Raw genomic sequence first — 26,147 nt, 5'->3', positions numbered from 1 at the left:
TTTGCCAAAAAAAAAAAAAAAAATTCTTGATTGAAGAAAAATTAAGGAAATTTCAGATAAAATAAAATGCAGAGAATTAATTGCCAACAAATTCACACTATAAGAAATACTAGAGAGTACCTGCCATCAAGATGGAGGCATAGGTAAACTTAGCTTGCTTGCTTGCACAACCACAGCAAAAGTACGACTACAAAACAAATATCACCTGGAATCGTCAGGATCAAGCTGTATGGAAGTCCAAGAACCAAGGAACTAAAGAAGTCACATTCTTCCAGAAGGGCAGGAGGGGCAGAGATGCAGAGATGCTCGAAGAGGAATGGAGGTGCACAGCTGGAAAAGGCTGTCACCCACCCATGTGTGGTGGATAAAAGTTGGAAGGGATATTTCAAGAATGAAGGATCCTAGCCCCAAACCAGACCGCTCAGCCCTAGGCTCTAGTGCCAGGTAGATAAGTCTCCATAACTTCTGGAGGTGAAAACCAGTGGGAGTTAGAGCAATGGAATAAACTGCAGAATTCTCGGGTGTCTCCTCTTAAAGAGCCCGAACAGACTTAAAATCTAACACTCCAGGGTTCAGCACTGGGGCAGCAGCTAGAAGGGCACCTGTGGCATACGGGGAGAAACTGAAGTGTCTGACATCAGGGCAAGTACAAGAGGACAGCTCCCTCCTGGAAAATACTACAGAGGCCAGGCAGCAGCACTGTCCCCTCCCCCCAATACAGAGCCACAAAGTGGTGACACTATATCAGACTCCTTCAAACTGGTCCACACAAATCCCACTCTGGTGATTACCTAAGGCTCTGCCCCATCCAACTTACCAGTGCACTTATCTACAATAGGCCACACTGCTAAGACAAGGAATCAAAGCAGCTCTACCTAATACATAGAAAGAAACACAGGGAGGCTGCCAAAACGAGGAGACAAAGAAACATGGCCCAAATGAAAGAACAAATCAAAATTCCTGGAAAGAACTAAACAAAATGGAGAAAAGCAATCTATCAGATGCAGAGTTCAAAACACTGGTTATAAGGATGCTCAAGGAACTTAGTGATGATCTCAAAAACATAAAAAAGATCCGGTCAGAAATAAGGGATACACTAAATGAAATAAAGAACAATTTACAGGGAAACAACAGAAGAGTGGATGAAGCTAAGAATCAAACCAATGGTTCAGAACATAAGGAAGCAAAAAACAGCCAATCAGAGCCACAAGAAGAGAAAAGATTAAAAAAATGAGGATAGTAAAAGCAGCCTCTGGGACAACTTCAAGCAGTCTGACATTCACATCATAGGGGTTCCACAAGAAGAGAAACAGCAAGAAACTGGAAACTTATTGAAAAAGTGATGAGAGAAAACTTCCCTAATTTGGTGAAGGAAATAGACATGCAAGTCCAGGAAGCACAGAGAGTACCAAACAAGATGGATGCAAAGAGGCCTACCCCAAGACACATTATAATTAAAATGCCAAAGGCTAAAGATAAAGAGGGAATCTTAAAAGCAGCAAGAGAAAAGCAGATAGTTACCTTTATAGGAGTTCCCATAAGACTGTCAGCTGATTTCTCAAAGAAACTTGGCAATCTAGAAAGGATGGGCAAGAAGTATGTAAAGTGATAAAAAGCAAGGACCTATATCCTAGATTACTCTACCCATCAAAACTATCATTTATAATTGAAGGGCAGATAAAGTGCTTCCCAAACAAGGTAAAGAAAAGCAGTTCATCATCACCAAGCCATTATTATATGAAATGTCAAAGGGACTTATACAAGAAAAAGAAGACGATCAAAACTATGAACATTAAAATAGTGATAAATTCACATCAACAATGAATCTAAAAAACAAACTAAGCAAACAAGCAAAATAGAAACAGGATCACAGACATAGAGATCTTTTGGAGGGTTATCAATTGGGAGGGTTATCAGATGGGGGTGAATGGGGGAAAAGGTGCAGGGATGAAGAAGTACAAATTGGTAGGTACAGAATAGACAGGGAGATGTTAAGAACAGCATAGGAAATGGAGTGGCCATTTCCATTAAATGGAGAACTTATATGCATGACCCATGGGCATGAGCTAACTGGGAGGATTGCCGGAGGGAATGGGGGGTGCCAGATGGAGATGAGCAACGGGGGAAAATTGGGACAACTGTAATAGCATAATCAATAATATATATGTATTTTTATTTTTAGGAAAGCAATACTAGAGGAACTTCTTTCAGGCTGAAATGAAATGATACCAGGTGAACATATGGATCAAAAAAAGGCATAAGAAGCAAAAGAAATGGTAAATATCAATCCCACAATATAATCTTAAAAATTTTGCTTTTTCATATTAAGAGATAATTTAATCAAGTTAGGTGGACTTGTGATATGAAGTAGTGAATACCTTTATAATTAACTAACTTCGTGTTCTCATATTACATTGCTATATTTTCCTTCCATGTATAAGTAAAACAGACCTTACTATAGCTTAGTACTTTTGGTATAATGGTTGTTTAAAAACAAAAACTAATAAAACTGACCGTCCAAATATCAAGACAGCACTGTGGGAGGATTTTGGTAAGTCACTTAATCTTTGAATCACTCTAACAAATAATTATACCTATTTCAGAGGGTTATAAGGAGCCTGAATAATGATCTGCAAAAAAAAAAGGTTTATCACTTTCCCTCAAAAAGTATTCTGTTACTGATAACTATTCAAATCTCTATGTTTCAGTGGCATCAAGTAAGATTGGCTGATATAATAGAAATTGTATTGTAAGTATTGCATACAAAACTGACAAACAAATCCATTGAAAAGCATGTATGCTAACCAAGGATTTGTGAAAATTCTTTAAACAAGTAATTTCCCTGAAGGAAATTTTAATAATGTCTAATATTTAGCACTTAGAATAAAAATAAGTTCACAACTGGATCTCTGAATAACAATTGTGAAACAACATACAAAGGAAATGGGTCTCTCTAGGATGTCATCCAGCCAGTAGCCATGTACAGAATAGGTTCTTTGTGCCAATATAATCAGAAGTAGGGTTATTTCTTAAAACACAAGAACACTTATACTGACAAAATTTCAAAGAGCCTTACAAAGTTGGCCAATATAGCTCAGTGTATACTGGCTGCACGTGGATGTACAATTTGTCTTGCCAGCTCTTTCCTTTCACTGCTGCTCCCTTAGCCAAGGCCCTTCCCAAATTTACAAATGGAATACCATGAATGCCACAGAACTTTAAAAAATCAATTCAATAAAAATTTGAGCACCTTAACTACATAAAAAATTAAGTGATGTTAAATATAGCATGATAGTTACCTGCCCTGCCACTCACTAGCTACTTGGCTTTGCATAAGGTATACACACTAAGCTTTAGTTTCCGCTGTAACAGCTCATTTCCATCCATAATACTGAGATGATAACAGTACATAGTGGAGAAAATCATTAGGGTTGTAATGTATGGCACATGGTGGTATTTTCATTATTAAGCACAGCAAAAGAGTGAAATGTAACAATTACAAGGTCCCAAACCTTAGGCAGCTATAATAGTTGAACACAACTAAAGTTAAATGGAATTATAAAATTTAGAAAACCTACTTCCACACACCTACAAAAATAAGCACTTTCCATAAGACAGTATACATAAAGGTATTTAAAGAACAGCAAGAACCATACAGAAGTAACCAAAATGACTGATTCATTTTTTGTCACAAAGAGATTAAAACAGCATTTTTTTTTTCTTTTCAGCACAAGACTATTTGTCCAGATTGATCTGACCTGTTCCAGATTAATGTTTTGGGAAGTTAACACCAGAGAAGCACACTGATTGAATCAATCTTATTATAGCACTTTAAAATAAGTAATGCCCCACTGCTGGTCAAGATGGCAGCACTGGCAGATGTGGCTCACCTCTCCACTCAATGACATCAAACTTGCAACTTGCAACTAAAATATAGAACTTTTTGGAACTATTAGAAATCGACATGAATGGAAGTCTGACAACTACAGAATTAAAGAAACCACATCCACTCAGACTTGTAGGAGGGGCACAAACATGGAATGGGTTGGTCCCATACTCACATGTGGTAGATAAATTTTCAGAAGGGATATCTTAGGAGCAAGGAGTGCCAGCCCCACACCAGGCCCCCCAGCCCAGCATTCCAGTGGCAAGAAGATAAGTCCTCAAAACTTCTGGATGCCAAAACCAGTGGAGATTGAGTCAGTGGAAACTGCTGAAGCCACAGCAGTTCCTCTTAAAGAACCCACACACACCTGGATGGTGTGGCTCAGTGGATTGAGTGCCAGCCTGTGAACCAAAGGGTCACCATCAAAATTCCCAGTCAGGATACATGCCTGGGTTATGGACCAAGTCCCCAGTAGGGAGTGCGTGAGAGGCAACCACACATTGATGTTTCTCTCCCTCTTTCTCCCTCCCTTCCCCTCTCTCTAAAAATAAATAAATAGTCTTAAAAAAAAAAAAAAAAGAAAGAACCCACACATGGACTCACCTACTCAGACTCTTTCCCTCTGGGCTCCAAAATCAGTGCCAGGGTAGGAGCTTGAAAGGTACCAGTGGCACACTGAGAGAAACTGAAGACTGAAATATCTGGCATCAAGGGGAGCAGAGGCCATTGTCCCTTTTCTAAACCCTCCTCTCACAGATCCACACAGCCAGCAAATTGGTGCCACATCTGAGAAGCCATCAACCTGGCTAACACTGTTTGACCCATTGGAGATCCCCAGAGACTCTGTCCCACCCAACTTGCAGGCCCACCAAAGCTGATTTTCCATATGAATGACTGGTCTTGGCTCATCCTTCACAATTTTCTAAATCCTCTCAAACAAGCAACAGCTGGCCTCATTGAGCCCCAGGCCCGGCACTAGCAGCAACCAGCATGGCTTCGCCTTGGAATCTCCAAGCCCAGCACAAGTAGTGGCCACCTCAGATTGCTTTATAGTTCACATGGGGTGGCCCTGGGAAAAGCACAGATTAGGGCTGACCGTGGCCTGCACCACCAGGGAAACCCCAGGGCCAGCAAACTCAGTGGACAGGTACAGACTACATCAGAGCACCATCACCTTGCCCCTGAATAGCTGATCCTCCAGGGAGGGTAGATGTTGGTGGTCAGTGGTCACAGCCAATCCTTGCCACTGATTGGCCTGGGTAAATCCCTCCCAGTGATCTGCCAACAGCAACCAAGCCTCAGCTACCTCGAGTACTCAGCCTGGGTGATAGGTGAGACAGTGCCACTGAACCCTATAGGACACCTACTACATTAGAATATACTACCAAGACCTGGAGTCTACCTAATACATAGAAACAAACACAGGGAGGCTGCCAAAATGAGCAGACAAAGAAACATGGCCCAAATGAAAGAACAAATCAAAACTCCAGAAAAAGAGTTTAAAAATGGAGATGAGCAATCCAGCAGATGCAGAGTTCAAAATACTGGTGATAAGGATGCTCAAGAAACAGTGAGGACACCAGCAGCATAAAAAAGATCCAGTCAGAAATAAAGGATACACTGATTGAAATAAAGAACAATTTACAGGGAAACAACAGTAAAGTGGATGAAGCCAAGAATCAAATCAATGATTTGGAACATAAGGGAGCAAAAAACAATACAGAACAGCAAGAAGAAAAAAGAATCCAAAAGAAAAAAAAATGAGGCTAGCATAAGCAGCCTTTGGGACAACTTCAAGAGGTCAAACATTCATATCATAGGGATACCAGAAGAAGTGAAAAAGAAAGAAATTAGAACTCCATTTTAAAAAATAATGAGAGAAAACTTCCCTAATTTGGTGAAGGAAATAGACATGCAAGTCCAGGAAGCAAGAGCCCCAAACAAGATGGAAGCAAAGAGACCCACTTCAACTTGCATCATAATTAAAATGCTAAAGGTTAAAGGTAGAGAATCTTAAAAGCATCAAGAGAAAAGGAATTAGTTACCTACTTCTTTAGAGTCCCCATAAGACTGTCAGCTGATTTCTCAAAAGAATCAAAGGGCAGGTAAAGGGCTTCCCACAGAAGAAAAAACTAAAGGAATTCATCATCACCAAACCATTATTATATGGAATGTTAAAGGTGCTTATTTAAGAAAAAGAAAAAAGATCAAAACTATAAATAATAAAATGGCAATAAATACATATCAAGAATTGAATCTAAAAAATAAAGTAAGCAAACAAGAACTGTGACAGAGTCATGGGTACAGAGAGCATTTTGATGGTTGCCAGACAGGAAGGGAGTGTGAGGGAATGGGTGAACAGGTGAAGGGATTAAGAAGTACCAATATGTATTTACAGAACAGCCATGGGGATATAAAATACAGTACAGGTAATGGAGTAGCCAAAGAACGTATTTGCATGACCCATGGGCATGAACAACGATGTGGGGATTGCCTGAGGAGGTTGGGAGTGCTGGGTGGAGGGGGGCAACAGGGGAAAAATCAGGACAGTTGTAATAGCATAATCAATAAAATAAAATTTAAAAAAATAAAACAAGTAATACCTCAAAAAGGGCTAATGTCTCTAATACATAAAGAACTCTTAAAATTTGAGCAAGAAGGGACCAAAAACCAACAGGGAAAATAAAAACGACATGAACAGACAATATACAAAAAGGTGTTCAAATTCACTCAGAATTAGTGGAATGCAAACTAAAACAAAATTGAGTTACTTTTTCACACCTATCAGATTGAAGAAAAATAAAAAGTGTAACATTCTGTTAGTGAGGCTATGGGAATCTAGATAATTTCATATGTTGCTTGCTGGTGGTGATGCAAGCTGGTCCAATTCTGCTGGAGGGAAATTTGGCAATATCTAAGAAAACAATATATGTACCCTGATGTTCACTGCAACGTTATTTACAATAGCCAAGATATGGAAACAAGTAAGTGTCTACTGATAGGTGAATGAATAAAGAAATTGTGATATACACAATGGAATACTATTCAGCCATAAAAAAGAAAATAATGCCATTCGCAACACTATGGATGGAAATGGAGGGCATTATGCTAAGTTAAATAAGTCAGAAAAAGGCAAATACCTTATATGGAATATTACACACACAAACACACAACCCACAGAGAACAGACTGGCAGTGGCCAGAGCTGAGGGGTTGAGAAGGAGGAGGATCAGGAGAGTGAAGAGGTTCAAAAAGTTAAAAAAAAACTAGCTAAATTCCATGTGAAACAGAAAATACAAAAGAGTGAGATTCTTTTATATTTAGAAGGTGGCAGCGTTGTTCCTGTATGTTGATTTGAATTGCATATAGGAACAGCCTTTTTGAATTTCTGTGGCGCATCCACAGGTTCCTAGACTCAATACCCTCCACCCACCAAAAAAAAGCAAAATCCAAACTATATGCTTCTTGAAGAAATCCAACTTTAATAATGACCAAAACACTCATAAGCAAAAAGGATGAAAAAATACATACCATGCTAATTCCTACCACAAGAAAGAGTAGAAGTATTAATTTGTAAAATAAATTATAGGTCAAAGAATATTAAGAGTTAGAAGGTTGCATTAATGATGAAGGGGTCAAATTATAAGGAGTATATGACAAACTTTAATATTTTACATCTAATAAGAAAGATTGAAAATACATGAAGCAAGACCTGATAGCACTTCATGGAAAAGTAAACAAATCCACAATTACAGTTGGAGATGTAAACACATTCTCACTCATTGGTATATCAAGTAGATAGAAAATATGCAATATAAAATAGTTAAACAACAAGATTAAGCAACTTGATCTAATTGACATTTATAAACTACTAAAGAAATGAAAATGAAAATATGACATGCCAAAATTTGTGAAGTACAGTTAAAACAGCACTAGGAAGCAAATTTAGATCCTAAAATATCTTTTTTAGGTAAGAAGAAAGATCTCTAATCAGTGACAGCTTCCACTTCAAAATGATAACTCTAGTAAAAGAGGTACAAGACTTATTTTTTGAAAACTACAAACAATTACTGAGTGATTGAGTACTCATTCAGTGTTTCTAAACTCTGGTACTACTGACATTTTGGAAGGGATAACTCTTTGTTATGGAAACCTGTCCTGTGCATTGCAGGTTGTAAAGCAGCTTTCCTGTCTTCTACCCTCCGGAGGCCAGTAGCAGCTACAGGTCATGACAATCAAAGTGGGGAAGGATTGAGGGTGGGAGGTGGGGGTAGGTGGGGCAGGAGGAAGTGGTGGCAGGAAAATGGAGACATGTATTTGGACAATAAAAATAAATACATTTTTTAAAAAATGTCTCCAGACATTACAAGTGTCCCTGGAAGAGCAAAATTTCTACCAGTTGAGAACCACTTTCATGAAAACATGGAGATACATATCTTGTTCACAGGTCAAAAGACTCAATATTGTTTTTTTTTTATGATATTGTATTGATTATGCTATTACAGTTGTCTTGATTTTTTCCCCGTTGGCCCCCTCTACCCAGCTCCCCGCACTCCATCAGGCAATCTCCCTACCATTGTCAATTCTGTAGATTCAATGCATTTCCAATCAAGATTTCAGCAGAGTTATTTGTAGAAATTGATATTGATTCTAAATCTCATTTAAAACTCTGAAGTATATAGAACATCCAAAACAAAACTGAAAAAGAACAAAGTTGAAAGTTTCTACTATCTAATTTCAAAATTTATTATAAATCTAAGTAATTGAAACAGTTTAGGGTTTTACACAAAATAAATATTAAGCAATAGAGCAGAACATAGTCTAGACATAGATGTATATATGCATATGGGCATACCTAGTCAAATGATTTTCCACAAAGTGCAAGAAAATTCAATGCAGAATTCAACAAGTGGTGCTAGAACTGAACACCCATAAATAAAATTTTAACGTCAATCCACACTTCATACTATGTACAAAAATTAAACCAGAATCAATCATAGATTCTAAATGTAAAACTAAACACATTATGAGAGGTTAGGAGAAAATAAATTTATTAGATAGTAAAAGCATGGTCCTGAAAAGAAAAAAAAATGACTTCTTCAAAATTAATTTCTCCTCTTCTCCCACAAAAAAGAATAAGGTATTCCTAAATCATGTATCTATTAAGCAATTAGTATGCTAAATATACAAAGAACTCAGTAAAGATTTAAATGTCTTTTTAAAACATACCCACAAAAAGATTTACACATAAATGTATACAGCTGTTTTATTCATAGTAGCTCACAACTGGGAACCACCTACCTACTCATCTAACAGTGAATTTGGTATATCCGTATAATAGAATACTACTCAGGATTCAGAAGGACGAGATACACAAGACAATGATGAATCTCAAAAACGTTACACTCTGTAAAGTTACACGTGAGAGTATGGCTGCATTTACATGAAATTTTAAACAGGTAATCTATAGTGACAGTTCAGTGGTTGCCTGGGGCCTGGAGGGTGAGCAGGGTTGGGAGAGGAAAGGAGGTAACTTGGGAGTGATTGCAAAGAGGTATGAAGGAACTACCTATGGTGATAAAGGCTGTACATTTAACATAGGTACATTTTATTCTATGTATATTATGCCTAAACAAAAAGAATTAAAAAAAAAAGATTTTTGATTTACAAGACAAAGGCCTGTATTCCACCCTATGCAACTTACAAACTCTGCCTTGCTTAGGAACTTCCTTTTGCTTCCAGCACCTGTGTCCTCACATATAAAGAGTGGCTGTGAAGAAGTGAAAGAGATGAACTGAAAAGTAACAAGCATATATTAATATTACTGACACACAAAATCCTTTTACAGCGTAGTTTTTACATGCTACCTTCTACTTCTATTTTTATTGTAAGTTGTTTCTTTCCTCAACAATCCCAGAGTAACTGAAAAAATTAAAATATAATGACTTTGAGGTGTTTCCTTTTTTTCAAGTTTTTATAAAGGTTTTATTAGATGTGAATTAAATTTTCCCCAAACATTTTATATTTGTCTTTTTTTACCATATATTTTTAACATTTTAAATCAAAGCAGAATAAAACAAAGCAAGAAAATAAGTTCTCAAAGACAAAAAAATAATTTTTAAAGCAATAACTCTAGAGTCTCTCCTATGGCTTAATTAGAAAATAAATACTTTGCATAGGATTTCTGCACCACTTATATTACTGTTTTAGTTCCCACATTCCAGAAAGGTCAGTAAATTATAAACTGTTTAATATAAAAATGGCAGATGTATACAAATACATTTAACATAGAAATAAAGAATACCACCATTTCTTTTTCAAGCATTTAAACAACACATTTGCAACCCATACTTCCACAAACCTGAAAGTCATTACTATTTTTGACAAAGTATTTGGCAGAGAATCATAATAAATGCTCCAAATTCTGATATTTCATCTGGAAATAGCCATTTGAATTTAAAGTCCCCTAAACCACAGGGACACATGGCAATAATAGAGAATTTTGAACTGCTGTTTTTAAGAACAACTTTGGCTGCTTTTGGCTAATTTACTTTACCTCATTTTTATATATCTGAGAAATGTAAGTTAAACAATTGTAGGGAGGATGTTTGAACTTAGAATTCATTTTCCACTTAAGAAAAAGTTACAATACACAGTGAGATATAGTTAGCCTGTACCTTACTATATGTTCAAACTTTTTTTTAAATTAAAATATGACTGAACCATGTATTTGGAATAAAAATATTAGAGGAATAAATACCCTTATAATAATTAAAGTGAGCATCCTAAATGATGTTTCAGTCTTTCCTTAATGTTAACATGAAGAAACCGCTATTTGTCCCTCAATATCCACCTTCTACTCTCTACACAGTAATGGAAATTTCTGGGCATAGAACATAACTGAAATCACATTTCACAAATTGGCTCGCCACTAAATGAAGCCATGTGACTTAGTTCTGAACAATGGGATGTGAGCAAAAGTAATATATGCAATTTTAAGGTGATGACCTAAAAGAAAAGGTACATGACTCTTTATGTTCTCTTTAACTCAGTCCTGCTGCCTGAAAGGCGAACATAACAATGAAACTAGAGCAGCCATCTGGACCATGAGATAAAAACTACCTGTTAAAAAGCAACGTGATAAAAGAAGCCCGAGCCTCCAACATCACAAAGCCATCCTATTAATCCAGGACTGCCAATTTGGATTTTTACATCAGAGAAAAACAAATCTCCCTGCTATTCAAGTCATAAAATGTTCAGCCTAAAAACTCTATCCCAAGCCAACATCTGATGGTGGGGGCAGAGAGACAAAGAGAAAGGAAATACAAAAGGACTACCAGAATTCTAATGAAGACCTGTAATCAGTTCTCATGTGTGTTTGTGTGCGTGTGTGTGCATGTGTGTGTATCTATTTACTTGTCATATTTAATTTTCCTTTAACCCTCCTGGCTTTCCTTCCTTAGGGCTACTTTTAGAAATAAAAAACTACACTAATTTAGATGACCTAAAATAAACCTAAGAAATCACTTTAAAATTTTATAGGTGAGAAAACAGAAATATGAGCAAGCTAAATGATGAGCCCAAGGCTATTCTTACCAAAAATAATTAAGTCTTTTTTTTTTAATCCTCACCCGAGGATATGATTATAGACTTTGGAAAAAGAGAAAGGGAGGGAAGGAGAGAGAAAGAGAGAGAGAGAGAAACATCCACATGAGAAAGAAACATGGATCAGTTCCCTCCAGTACACATCCCAACTGAGGACCAAACCCACAATCTAGGTATGTGCCCTGGCTAGGAATCAAATCCGCAACCTCTTCATGTAAAGGACAATGCTCCAAATGAGCTGAGCCACCTGGTGAGAGCTATTAGGTTTTTTCCCACAGGTCATGAATGAAATTGTTTCTAAAGAAACAGCAAGTTATGAAAACAAAAAAGGAAGAAGACATTAATCAAGATACACTATTTGCATGACAAAGCATATACTACTGAAAAATCAATATGAATTGTGAAAGACAGAAGGAAAACAATGACACAAAGTCTATGAGTAGTCTCCAGAGTGGATGACAGTACTTGTACAGAAGAGATAATGAGTTCCAAATGCTGGCACTAGAGTATGCTTTCATCCAGTACAATTTACTGCCAACTAAAAAGCAATGGTGATGGTCCCAAAGGTTTGAACTGTACAGAGAAAAAGAGTTAATATCTAGCAGGCTATTCAACATTTATTCCAATGGGAATTAAGCTAAAATGAAAGAATCTATATTATCTATAAAGAAAAGCCAATTAGAGCATAAATAAAGTTTTGGGTGTTTTGAACTCAAAAGTAATCTCATGAAAACTATGTGCCCACTCCCCACTTCCCAAAATGTACACAAACATTGACAAACACATTATACACTTAAAATATTTCATTGCTTTGTAAATTGACAATTCTTTCAGTGATAAAACACAGGATAATATTTCCAAAAAGAAGTGTTTGAATATATAAATTAGTATCTGGTTTCTTTTAAAAAATAAAAAATTTGATACAAATATAGATTTCAAATGTCTTGTATGACTTGAATATATGAAATGCTCATATTGTGTAGTGATCACCAACACAGAATTAAACACATAAAACTTCTTGAATTACGGCAACAAATGTTTAAAAACCCAGACTCACAGAGTTATGACTCTGGTAGCAAATATTATTAGAAGCTATGGAATACACTTTGCCATAATAGAGTAACTTTATATCAACAAACAACAGAATTCACTACAATTTTGTGAGTGGATTCTACATTCTTTTTTTTTTTCTTTTATTCCAAGTGTAGGAGGTCACGTTTGGCAATAATCAGATGTCTGTATCACCAAGGAAAGTATTTACAAACTCCATTTAAACTTTAAGGTCACCAAAGAACAATTAACTTTAAAAAAGTACTCTGCCATGCTTCCAATTGTCTGCAAATGTTTGCCAGCAGATAAATTTACAAGATACTGTCACCCTGAAATCCAATTTGCGGAAACACATCCTGCAGCGCTGGAAGATTCCCAAGCCAATTTGGACAGATGGACCTGTGATTTTCATCTGCATCCATAAGACTGAGAGAACTAAAAGTTCTACCTCATTCAAATATCCAAAAATATCTCCCAAGTAAGCCAAGCCATGAATAAACTCCTTCTTGTCTCAGAGTAGGCTTTTTTCCCCTCATAAGTAAGTTGATAAATGAATAAAGAAGGAAGCAGCTATCTAAACTGCAATAGAGTGATTTAAGACATATCCTTTAGGAACCTAGCACACTTCTCATTACTGGGAATCTCTTATGCTGTTTCCATTTCTTGAGAAAACCTGTGGAAAAGGAAAAGGCTAAAGGCTTTGGCTCTGATAAAGTTGATAGTTTCAGGGTGGTGTGCAAGCTTTCTTTCTGGATTACTGTCACAGTTTCTGATGTTGATACATGCCATGCCAATTGTAAAAGACATGATTCATGAGGACTTGAAGTTCTTTCTTCATAGAAGGAACAAAACCAGATGTACGGCCAAGCATGGCAAGTACTCTATCCATGCCCAATGTACCAAACCCCACATTTCACCATGTCAAAGATACCAAAAGCCTTTCAGGGTTCAAAGATACCTCACAAACTTGGAATTTGTTATGCTTCAGTATATACAAAACAGATGAAAATTAGAAACTGGCTGCATGAAAAAAATGTTAGTTAATACAGACAAATTGAATGAAAATGCTGAATGGAAAATGGCATTGCTCCCAATTTGATGATGATCTGCTTCAAAATACTAGAAGAAACCATCAGCAGTGCTGGAGTATATAGATAACATCATCGAACCGTACAGAAAAGAACATTGTGATAAACAATAAAATTTCAGTAGCCAATTCAAACCTTCTTATTTAACCTATTTTAAATTACCATTTTAAGGACTTAGCTTATTGAAACTTAAATACATTGGCAGATAAATTAGAAAACGTATATCTCTTTTAAATATAAATAATTATTGAAGCCAGTCTCTCTGTATTATTCTCTATACCAGGGGTGTCCAACCTGCAGCCCATGGGCCACATGTGGCCCAGCGGCCCAACAGAACATCAAGTCAAGGAACACATATATAAAGGACCCACAGACAAAGCCAAAGTGGGAAAGGATTGAGGGTGGGAGGTGGGGGTGGGTGGGGCAGGGGAAAGTGGTGGCGGGAAAATAGAGACAAATGTATTGGAGCAATAAAAAAATTAAAAAAAAAAACAGAAAATCATAAATTTACTTAAAACATTAGTTTTATTACTAAATTTTATACTGTTTTATTACTTAGATATGTATATTTTCTATATTAGTGATCACAAACTTGGGACTTGCTCGATGATTTTAAAAGATTACAGAAAGAGCCACTGCATAATTAGGGTTATTATGTGAGGATTTTTTTTGCTTATCTGCAGTGGTAGATATCACAAAAATTATGCATGGACCTTTTTTTTGCTCATCAGTTTCATTAGCATTTGTGTATTTAACATGTGGCCTAAGACAGCTCTTCTTCTTCCAATGTGGCCCAGAGACACCAAAAGGTTGGACACCCCTGCTCTATATGATGATATATATTTGAAAAAAAAGATTCAGTTTGTTGCTTCAAGTGTTTCTCTAATTGATGAAATAGTTAAACTTATTCTGAATAAAAGAGGTTTTATAAAAATAATTTTTTAAATTCAATTTAGTTATAGCACAAATTGTCAATAACTGCCTTTAAACTTAATGTAATAAAGATGCCCCTCCTTTTTTTCTACCATGGAGCTCATATCTTATTGATAAACCACTGGCAAGTGCCAATAATTTAATCTTTAATTATCACATAAACTTGGGTAAAATAGAGAAACAGTAAGTATGATACTTTTGATAAATAAATCACTGATCTTGATCTGAATTGGTGTAGGTACTGAGCAGGACAAGTAGTAGATACCCTTGTCTGTAAAGCTTGTAAATTCTGGAAAGTTTGAGTTGAATTATTTCTTTCTATTTTAATATTTCTAAGTTTGATAATATAAATAAAACATCTTAATTCCTAATTACAAGCCCTACTAAATTTTATCATTTTATAATTTTAAATACATTCTAATAAGTAGAAAATGTCATGATTATTAAATATTCAAGGTAAATATCTTATTTTCTTTAACACCAATATTTCTCCCCAAACTTATTTCAATATACCTTGTCTCAATGGTCTAAAAATTTTTGACCTCATTTTTCAGAACTGTTTATTCATGTAATTATCTCTAAAATACTTATCTATAACATTAAAAACTAAGTACATTTTCTAGTAATTATTTTTCATAATTCATTAAGATAAAGCATTGACTGTAACTTTGAAGCATTCTTCCAACTTGGAAACCAAGTACTTTTTTAACTTTTATTTCTGAGGTATTCTGGGAATATTATGCTAATTACTTCAATAATTCTTCATAAGTGCTCTGACATTTTACTACATTTTGGAAAGTTTACTTACTGAAACATCTTTCAGGTTTTTCTCAAAGGAGAAATGACAAGACTCTTTAGAAAAATTGAACTTGTATGCATTGGACGGTCCTGCTCCTGACAACAATGCTTTCCTCAGTTCATCCACATATTTCTCTTTTTCCATTGCCATGTCATCAGCTTCTTGGGAAATCGCTGATTCGCAAACTACGGAAAACATTAATTAAAAAATTTTAAATAAAAAATAAATTTCTAAATATATGAAAATAATTCTTTACCTGTTGCTACTAATTTATCACTTATGTAACAGAAATTTTAAAATGTAAAATCAAACCCCACATCATACATTTTTAAGGAGAATTATACCTTCTAAGTGAATTCAATTTTTGACAAACACATTTAGTCTCAAATCTTACCTGAGAGTATTAGGCTCCTTGCATTCTTTCTCTTCTCAGATGAAATGCATACATTGTAAATTATCACAGATACTACTATCCTATGTACCTGCTCCTAGGTCATAACCAGAGAAATCATTCCCTATAATCATTAATAAGCTAAGTATTTTACTACATCTTCCTTCTTTGACTTTATTATTAAAGAGATTAAATAGTCAACAGTCTATTTCTCACATGGGCAGAGTCAAATTAAAGTCAAAGTGGAGTTCGCACTTTTTATGTCATTATGTGCCAAAAACAGAAAAGGTGAATGGAGGGAGTTGCTGAGGGAGGAAAAAGAAAAAAACTAATATTTCTCGAGTGTCTCCTCTACAGCATACACTACATTATACATCTGGCTTCCAGTTCTCTCATCTAGGTATTTTTAAAGTTCATGTTTTACTCAACCATAGATACACTTATTTCAATAATTATATTTTCAATTTTAGATACTGTTTCTTTTTCATAATATCCTGGTTCTTGTTAACTCTCCTTTTAAATATTTGAAGGCTTTAAACATATTTAAAATCTTTTTCATATCAATCTTTATGCATAGTTCCTGGGTATTAATTCCATTTCTTCTATTTGTTTATACATTCTCATTCTTCTTTTCCTGTCCTTTCCTGCATGGCCATGTTTCAGCACGGCTCTCCTACAGTCAGATTATCAAGAGCTGTGGGCAGTAGAGGTGGCATTAAATGAAAGCTTCTGGTTTGCCTTTCTTGGAGTCCCTATAGATGTCACCATTCTGGACTAATTCTGAAAGTTAATTTCTCAGCTCAGTTTTTACATGAGGCAAAGAATTCAAATTCAAACCTCTCACCTAAACATAAGAGAGACTTAAAGTTCTTATTTTTATTGGGTTATGCATTTGTTCTCTTATTGACTGATCTATGGTGTATCCCCAACCAGAGTATAGTTTTTGTTTGTTTGTTTTCAGATGACTCCATTAACAGGATAAACTCCCATGCTCCTTTCTTTATACGGAGAGCTCAGCTCCAATTCCCTAAGAGTCCTGCAGTCTTAACATCATACCCCACTCAGGTATTACAATCACAGACATTTAGGCATATATGCGGTTCAGATATTGCATGAACCTATAGTTATTTATTTCCCATTAACCACTCTAGTTTTCAGGTTATCTCTTCAGACATGGAACGTGAAGACCCATCTTACATTCAAAAGCAGCAATGTATCTGTTTGTTTTTCAAATTACAAGGTGTAATCTACATTTGTTTGGAATGTGTGTGATTGGGTGGTTCTCTGTGTCAAATCAGACTACTACAAAAATGAAAGACCATATGGTTCTATACTTTTATATTTAAATGTTACACTTATCTATGTCATTCCTCATAACACTGAAAGATAGACATTATTTTCATTTTACAAATGAGAAAATTGAGGCTCAGAAAGATCAAGTAACATTCTAGGGTCACTAAGGCAAGAGGGGGTTAACCTAGGATTCATATTAATATCTCTCTGGCTATTTGTTGTTTGGAGATAGGCAGAGATATGGGATACTGGGTAAATTATTTTCTTCTATGATATTAAAAAACACATTAGAATAAAGTACTACAGAAAATGAAATCTTGATTCAAGAATCTCTGAAAATACAACACAGCTTTTCATGATAATAGTCTGTGTGCGAGCAAGTGTCTGGAAGCCCCATGACAGGCAATGAGGAAGAGTCTTGAAATCCATACACATTTCATGACCAATTTTTGATGAGTCTAATAGTGAAATGAGTCAACAAAGTCTTTGAAAAGAATAACAATATCTTATATTCTTATGTGATTTTACAGCTTCTAAAACACTATCACATATTTTTCCTCTCTCTGAAGCAAATGCGTATTTAAGATGATCGCCACTATCAAATCTACTGATCTTACAAATATCTTATTCACTCTTCTGAAACCATCTAAAAATAATGAGACAAATGCTTCCTATTTGAAGAATAATTTCATATTTTTTTGGATAATTTTGAAGAGTTCCAAATACCTTCAAAAAATTATTATTTATTTTAGGAAAAGCAATTATTTCACAGAGAAATCAAAAATAAATCTGCAGAAGTCATCTTTAATGTAGATAAAAGTTTCTAAAACACAAAAGAAAATACAGATGTTTATTGATAAAACATCTATTGAAAAACATTCTAAACTTCATTAACATGACAAAATTCCTATCTGAAAATATTTAATAGAATTTATTGATTCAATCATTTATTTTAAAATGCCATGAGCATCTACTATGTGCTGGGCACTATTCGAGGTGCCAGGAAAATAGTTAAAGAGAGACAAAAATGCCAGCGTTATGGAGCCTAGATTCAAGCGCTGCCATCTTAGATACTCTCTTTGTTACTCCCATTTGTGAATGCCATTTGGATTATTATTATAGAATATTTGATTTTTAAGAAGGAAAAACATGAAATAAAATTATTATTTTTTAATTGAATTTAATGGGATGACATTGGTTCACAAAATCTTACAGGTTTCAAGTGTACAACTCAACAAAACGTTGTCTGCACACTATCATTTGCCCATTGCCCAAAGCAAAGTCTCTTTCCATCCCTACTTATCTCCCCTTTGCCAACCTCCACCTGCCCTTACCCTCCTTTCCCTCTGGCCGTTGCCACACGAGGTCTGTGTCTATGTGTTATGTATATATGCTTTTTGTTTAATCCCTTCACCTTCTTTCATTCAGCCCCCCAAACCCCCACCTCTGTGACAGCTGTCAGTCTGTATAATGTAACCATGCTTGTTTCTATTTTGTTTGTCAGTTTAATCTATTTATATTTCCCCTTTAAAAACCATGTTTAATAAGAAGGTACCAGGTTTTTTTTTTAATTTACTTGGGCATTTCCTGTAATAGCAAATGTGAAATTTTCACTGCCTATTTAGAACTACAATCTTAAAAAAAAAAAACAGTTTAGTCACCAGTTTTGAATTTTGTGCTAAGAACATCTGGAAGAAGCACAGCTGTGAGCATCCAATGTTCCAAAAATTTCAGTGACCAGGATTAAAAGCCATGGAAATAATAAAATTCAGCAAGGATTCAGCTGACTCACATAATATGTTATAGAAATTGAGCAGGCTAACATGATCACAAGACAAGGAATTTTTCTCAGACTAGTAGCAGCCAAGAAAGCATCTCTTTAACACTGTGGATAGATGAAAATGCAAGTAAGGAAAGAACCTTCTTTCTTTTGGATCCCTATGTATAAGGAACCAAAAACTGTACATATCTTATGTTTGTATCTTAGCTCAGAGGACACACAGCCTTAGCATCCCATTAGGTTTTTGATGGTTTCACATTATGGACCCATTTTACAACTTTTTTAAAAATCCCTTTTCTACTAAGCCCTGTCACATAGTCTCCATATAGGTCACCAAATATCAATGTTTACGACAAGTATAAGTGGATATAATTATTTGATAATAAAAGAATTACTAAAATTTAATTTACTCTTCAATGAAATTTAAACTATTCCAGAAGATGGGTAATTTACGTTTCTTACTGCCAACTGCAATTCTTATAAAAGTCACATAATAGTCATCAATCACTAACCCACTTTGTGACTTAATCCTGTGATATTACCCCCCTATAATGTTGAAGTGATGATAGACCACAAGATAATTAGACCCCAAAACATTCATTAGATAAAACATTGCTAATGAAAAAGAAATCAGTGAGTTTAGTGTGTGGGAGATTAAAAAGAACCCCACATCCTTTTAATTTCACTCAAATGAAAAGAGAAAAAAATTATCCAAATTGAAGGTTGCAGCAATCAAAAAGTTGTACAAAAAACAGGATGAGGTATAGGAAGGAAATCCATTTTCATGTTTCAATTATTTAATTGTTTCAATGTTCTTAATCATATTATTGTCTATCTATAAAGTGCCAAAACAAATTATATTTATGTAATAAGCCTTAACTAAACATGGAAACAATGTTATATTATTTGGATTTTTCCCTCTGAAATTTAAACAAGAAAATAGAAATGAATAATGAAAGTATAAAACATATGTGAGATTTAAAACTTCATTAGTAATCTTTGAAAATAAAATGACCATATACAATGAACTATAAAATTTTCTGTATGAAAGCTTGTTTAGTACAGGGACTCAACCCAACAAATAATACAGAAGTTTGGTATCACACTTTTGTCACACTAAATCTCATTATCTGGAAAATAAACAGTAGAATATACTGAATTAAATGTCAATGCCAACAAGAAATATGAAACTGGATCTGTCATTTTACAATACACTAACTCTAAAATAAATGGTTCAATTTCTTTTTTTCTAATCAGTGTTATATATTTGAGGTCTCATTTCATTATCACATTCAAAAAAATATTATCTATTAAGCATGTATATCCTAAGCACTAGTCAAGATACTTATACAGAGTAGTTGACAAATCAAGTGTGTTCTTTGCTTCTGCGGACCTAGTCTAGTGAAATAATATTCTTATTAATAGTGTTAAGAGCAACTGCAAGCACATTTTGTATGGCATAAACAAAATGTCTCATAATGTAAAATTAACTTTAACTTCTGGTTAAATTAAGATTTAAGTGTTAGTAAAAATCATTCTTTTTCTTCCCCAATGCTTAATAACAAAAAAAAAAATAAAATATAATTATTGTTCTTTTTCTTGGTGAATGAGAGTTACTGATCAGAGTAAAGTTTAACCTTTTCCTTTGATAATTAAGGTTATTAAAGTACCTCAAAGTACTCTGACCATGATTTCTCCTTATATAGAATAAGCCCTTTGTCAGTTAGAAAATTTAAATTATAAAAACATTTTTCCTCACATAAAAGCAACCACTTCACCTAGGACATGCCTTCCAGACTGTGCTGTTGGAACTGATCTCCCCAGATGACTGGGATTAACCTACTGCCATGGTCTTTAGCTCTGTGCACGCACCTCGCCCTAAAACAGAGCTGTTGACACCTTGGTTTACTTTCCCCAGCACACCGAGAAGTAACCTGACCAATCAACAACTGATGTCTCTTACATAAAAATTTATATCTTAAAGAGATACCATAACAGGTACAGCAAACATTACCCTTGAAATTTCTTTATTTTACAATAATCCTTATATCAACATTCCTTGAAATCTGTCATAAACACACACACACACACACCCCAAAAAAAAACAAAAAACAAAAAACCCACAAGTATAAATTCAGTTTGACTGTCATACAACAGCTTTTTTAAATTTACTGGGGTGACAATGGCTAATAAATTTAGATAGGTTTCAGGTGTACAATGCTATAATCCATCACTTGTATATTGTATTGTGTCTTAACCAGCCCAAGTCAAGTCTCCTTCCATCACCATTTATCCTTCCTTTACCCTCTTCTACCCTCCCCCACCTCACTTTCAGTCTGGTAACCACCATGCTGTTGTCTGTGTCTATGAGGTTTGTTTGTTTTGGTTTTTTTTTTTTTTGGCTTAATCCTTTTTACCTTTTTCACCCAGCCTCCCAACCACACTACCCTCTAACAGCTGTCAATGTGTTCTCTATCTGTGAGTCTGTTTCTATTTTGTTAGTTTATTTTGTTCATTAGATTCCAAATATCATTGCGATCATATGGTATTTGTCTTCCTCTCACTTTTTACTTTACTTAGCACAATGTTCTCCAGCTCTATCCATACAGTTGCAAAGGGTTCTTCTTTCTTATGGTCGAAAAGTATTCCACTGTGCAAATGTACCACAGCTTTTTTTATACACCCATCTACTATAAATCAACAAACAACAAGTGTTGGCAAGGAGGTGGAGAAAAGGGAACCCTCCTGCCTGTTGGTTGGGATGGAGATTCGTGCAGCCACTGTGGAAAGCTGTATTGAGTTAACCTCAAAAACTTAAAAATGGAACTGCCTTATGACGCAGCAATTCCCCTTCTGGGAATTTACCCGAGGGAACCCAAAACACTAATTCAAATGAATATATGCACCCCTGTGTTCATTGCAGTATTATTTACAATAACCAAATTTTGTAGGCAGCCCAAATGTCCACCAGTACATGAGCGGATAAAAAAGTTGTGGTATAACAATTTTAACATTCACGAAAGAAACAAAATGTCAGAACTTTTGTGATTTTTTAAAAAAGATTTTATCTATTTACCTTTAGAGAGAGGGGAAGGGAGGGAGAGAGGGAGAGAAACATCAACTGTGGTTGCCTCTCTTTTGCCCCTCCTGGGGACTTGGCCCGCAGCGCAGGCATGTGCCCTGACTGGTCATCGAACTGGTGATCCTATTGCTTGCAGGCTGGCACTCAATCCACTCAGCCACACCAGCCAGGGCCAGAACTTACATAATTTTAAAAGATGATATAGTATAGTAATATCAATGTTAGAGAAAAATTTCAAGAGTTGATAGAAGATACAAATAGTATGTAATTTAACATGACAAAATTATTTTACCTAAAACATACTCACAACTGTAGAAATGACTGTTGCATAGCTGCAGAAATAATTATTTAAATCTTTTGATAAAATATCTTAGAAAAATATTAAAACTTTGCTATATGAGCAAAACATAATTCTACATTTTTATATTTTTTTTTTACTTTATATCTTCCATGATTCAAATATTATTTCAGGGCCATCAGCCTTTTTAAAAAGATTATCACCAAACAAAAATGATCAAAAGTCTATTTTACAAAATAATTGCCAAAATCTTATATTTAGGTTTGAGCCTTTAATTACAAAGTTTTAGGCTTGAGTTCTATTTTGTTTTGTTACAAATGTGGTACATGTTCAAAAGAAAATAATTGAAACAACCTAAGTATATAAAATAAAAAGAAAAGCACAACTACCCTACTCCACCAAGCCAACAAAAACATTTAACTCAGCCAAATCTTCAGTCAAAGGCCCTGACCCCTAAAATTTCCCTAAGAGCCTCAGAAAAGATACATGTAATAAGTGCTATTTATGTTTTGTATAAAGAGGTCATTTAAAAAGTCAAACCAAGTCCAAGTACTAAGGCTCAAATGGTAACCAGAATTTGTAGAAGTACATGCTTATTTCTCTATCCTTCTATTAATAGAAATTAGAGAAAATGGCATTAAATATTACAAATCTGTATATAGTTAGACAATGATATCAAGTAAAAGCAATTATATTAATTTTACCCAATACCTGTTAAAGAAATACTTTAATTTGAAGTATCACTGAGAACTGAAAAACAGCAGGTTACTGAAATTTTGCTTTTAATATTACCTGTCCCGGTCCATGCTGACTGGCCATCAGTCAGTGTAATAACAAAACCAGATCCTAGCGTTTTCTCCCAAGTGACTTGTAGAAAATGAATTATATCAGGTTCAGAAGCAAGACAGATTCTGCTCACTTTTTTCTCCATTTCTGGTACCTATTATAAAAGAACAAAATCAGTAATTTTGCAAGAAACTGTGACTATCAAACAGTGATGTTTTCTGTATTGGTCCCCCAGCTATAGCACTAAGAAAATAAGTTTTAAAAAATTATATTAGTTACCCAACCACCAAACTCAGCAAATCACAGTTCTATTCAATATTGATTCACAATTTTTCTAGATGAGGAAAGCAAAGGCCCATAAATGGCTAATGACTTGTCCAAGTTATGTAGCTAAATAAAAATTACTATCTCCAACAATATGACAAGTAAATTTTCCACAAGATTCAGTATAGACTTTGTCTGTCAGGAAAAAGACTGTTTGAAATGAAAAAGAGAGAGAGAGAGAGAGAGAGAGAGAGCACAAAGTCTAAAACAAGAAAATCTCAGAACCTAAGAGTTAGCAGTACCCAAGTCATGCTTTCTCTGAGAAAAAAATTTTCAGGCTCAGTGACTAACTCAGTCCACTGAGACAGGAACTCCCTGCAATAGAAATGTGTTATATGAAGGTATCACAGCCAAAAATCAATACAATTTTTTTTTTGCATTTTTAAAACTTTGTATTGAAGTATTATATACAGGGAAAAGTACACATATCAAAAATACATCTTTATGAATATAACATAGAGGAAAGCCATGTAAGCAATAACTAAATCAAAAACATTCACACACAAGAACTCATCCTCAGAATACCTCCCTTCCAGTCACTATGTCCCCAAATAACCACTCTTCTCACTTCTAACAGAGATTGGAGTTTGAGTATTTTTCTACTTTTATGTAAATACGATAATGCAGCCTGTTTTATTTTCTGTCTGGCTTCTTTTGCTCAGCATAATACTAAAGAAATTCATCCAAATTGTTTCTTATAGAGTTACAGACCATGCTAACTGTTGTATATTATTCTATTATGTAGATAAAGTACAATTTATTTTTCCATGCTACTACTGATGGGCAATTGAGTACTTTCCAGGTTTTGACTGTTGCAAATAGTATTGCCATAAACATTCTAGCAAATATGTACAGAGTATATACACATGGTCAGTTTTAGTAGTACATGGCCAAAAGTTTTCTAAAAAAGTTTTTATCAATACATACGTGGAATACGAGAGTCTGCTCTATATCTTTGCAAACACTTCTCATCTTTTTAATTGTACCCATTTTGATAGATTTGTAGTATTACATTGTGGTTTTAATTACAATTCCTTGATGAGTAATGACATTGAGTACTTTTCATATATTTATCGGGCACTTGAATATCGTGTTTTGTGTAGTGTCTGTTCAGTTGTTTTTTTATTGATGTTTTCATTGATTTGTTCTTTTTTTAATTTGTTCCTTATTTTATTTTTGATGTTTTTTACATTTTAAATATTGATTCTTTTATAGATATATGTACTATGTCTTCTTCCACTCTGTAAGTTACTTTCTCACTCTCATACCAATATCTTTAGATGGAATGTTTTAATGAAGTTAAAATTTATCAAGATACTTATGGTTATACTTTTTGTGTCCTGCTTAAAAACTCTTTGGACACTTAGATGTTCTCCTATCGTTATCTGAGAGCATTATAAATTTTATATCTCACATTTAGATTTAAAATTCATCTGGAATTAATTTCTGTGCATTGTGTCCAGAAGGAGTCAAGATATATTTCTTCCATATAGGTATCTAACTGACTCAATACTATTTATTAAAGACTATTTTTTATATTCATGTGACTGGATATTTATATAAGGTTCAACACTGCTTCTTTGTTTTTGCAGGGGTGCAATTATATATGTTATAATTAGCTTGTCAAAATTTCATTGGATAGTGATTCTGTTACTGTGATCCAGCACATTTATAATCTCTCTCTGACCTTGCCTCTTAAAAATGTGATAAACCTTCCTCCTAAGCATTAAAATCATGTATGTAGAATGTTATCAAGACAAGTTCAAGCATAGACTTCTGTGGCTTGTCATTAGAAACAAGCCCTTCATAGACATGCATCACTACTTAGTAGGTATACTGCTGCTACTGCTGCCATCTCCATTTAAGTCACGAGGATTCAGGACAGTCCTTTGTAAAATGTACCTACTCTACCAGTCTAGCAATATTTTTTTTTTAGAAAAGGGGAATACATTAAGACTGAGACATTTTCTTAATAATCTACTCTCACTTCTAATGTTAGGGGTTTTTTTCGTAGGAATTCAAAAACCATTCTTCTGGCAATTCACTCAAAAATCTTGCCCAGATTGACCTCAAACTTACTAGACCACGATATGATACGTACTTTTTCAGTTCAAAGCCAAAAACTACATTTTTCTAATACTGGAATATCCCTTGACCATGTGCATGTCATTAAAAGATGCATAAGCTATAGACACTAAAAGACAAAACTAAAGAAATGCCCTAAAAAATATAAATATACAAAGAATAAACATTCAAAAAAGTAAAAACCAGGAACAAAGCACAAACTTCAAAGATGGAAAACTACAGAAAATTATTCTTTAATCACATAGCATGAATCTCTTATTAGATGATCCTAAAAGTGCTAAAAGAATTTAACCTTTTATTTGCGGGGAAGAATGCAAATTTGCCTCAAATTTTTAAGATCAATAAATATAACATTCTACAAAAATCCAGAAGTAAATTACTAATTGGCATTTCATCGACAACTGATTAAGTTTTAATAAGAGTGAAGTTTTACATCAGAACTTTCAATTTCCTTTTTCAATTTCAAACTATTATGTTCTCATAAATAAAGCATCATATTAACAATGAATATGAAAATAAAAACAATTCACTTTGTCAGCTCTTCACAAAACAAGCTTAGCTTACTACAGAACTATCTTTTGGGGGTGGGAAGAATGCTCAATTGTAGAATGCCAGAGCTGTGCTACCTTATAGCACAAGGAAGCTGAGAAATGTCCATACTGAAGAGAAAAACATCTAAAATTAAGAGTGCAAGATACCTCCAAATTGATGAATTAGTAACAATTCTAATTTACACCTAAAGTTTACT

General features: G+C 34.6%; 1 protein-coding gene across 2 annotated transcripts in view; it reads right to left on the bottom strand.

The window, feature by feature from the left end:
• Positions 1–26,147, bottom strand: part of XRCC4 (X-ray repair cross complementing 4) — a 232,369-nt gene that overhangs the window by 188,176 nt on the left and 18,046 nt on the right. For both annotated transcript variants that reach the window (XM_054578562.1, XM_054578561.1), the window contains 2 exons: positions 22,997–23,144; positions 15,370–15,545 (listed from right to left, as the gene is read on the bottom strand). In XM_054578562.1, coding sequence (XP_054434537.1) covers positions 15,370–15,545; positions 22,997–23,135 — 315 coding nt within the window. In that variant the 5' untranslated portion in view covers positions 23,136–23,144. The remainder of the gene's footprint in view (positions 1–15,369; positions 15,546–22,996; positions 23,145–26,147) is intronic.

The sequence above is a fragment of the Pteronotus mesoamericanus genome, unplaced genomic scaffold, assembly GCF_021234165.1.
Source record: "Pteronotus mesoamericanus isolate MK-2021 breed Mesoamerican mustached bat unplaced genomic scaffold, CSHL_Meso_final contig_50, whole genome shotgun sequence".
Taxonomy (NCBI): domain Eukaryota; kingdom Metazoa; phylum Chordata; class Mammalia; order Chiroptera; family Mormoopidae; genus Pteronotus; species Pteronotus mesoamericanus.
The sequence above is the reverse complement of the archived record's forward strand: the minus strand, read 5'-3'. Positions and strand labels throughout refer to the sequence as shown.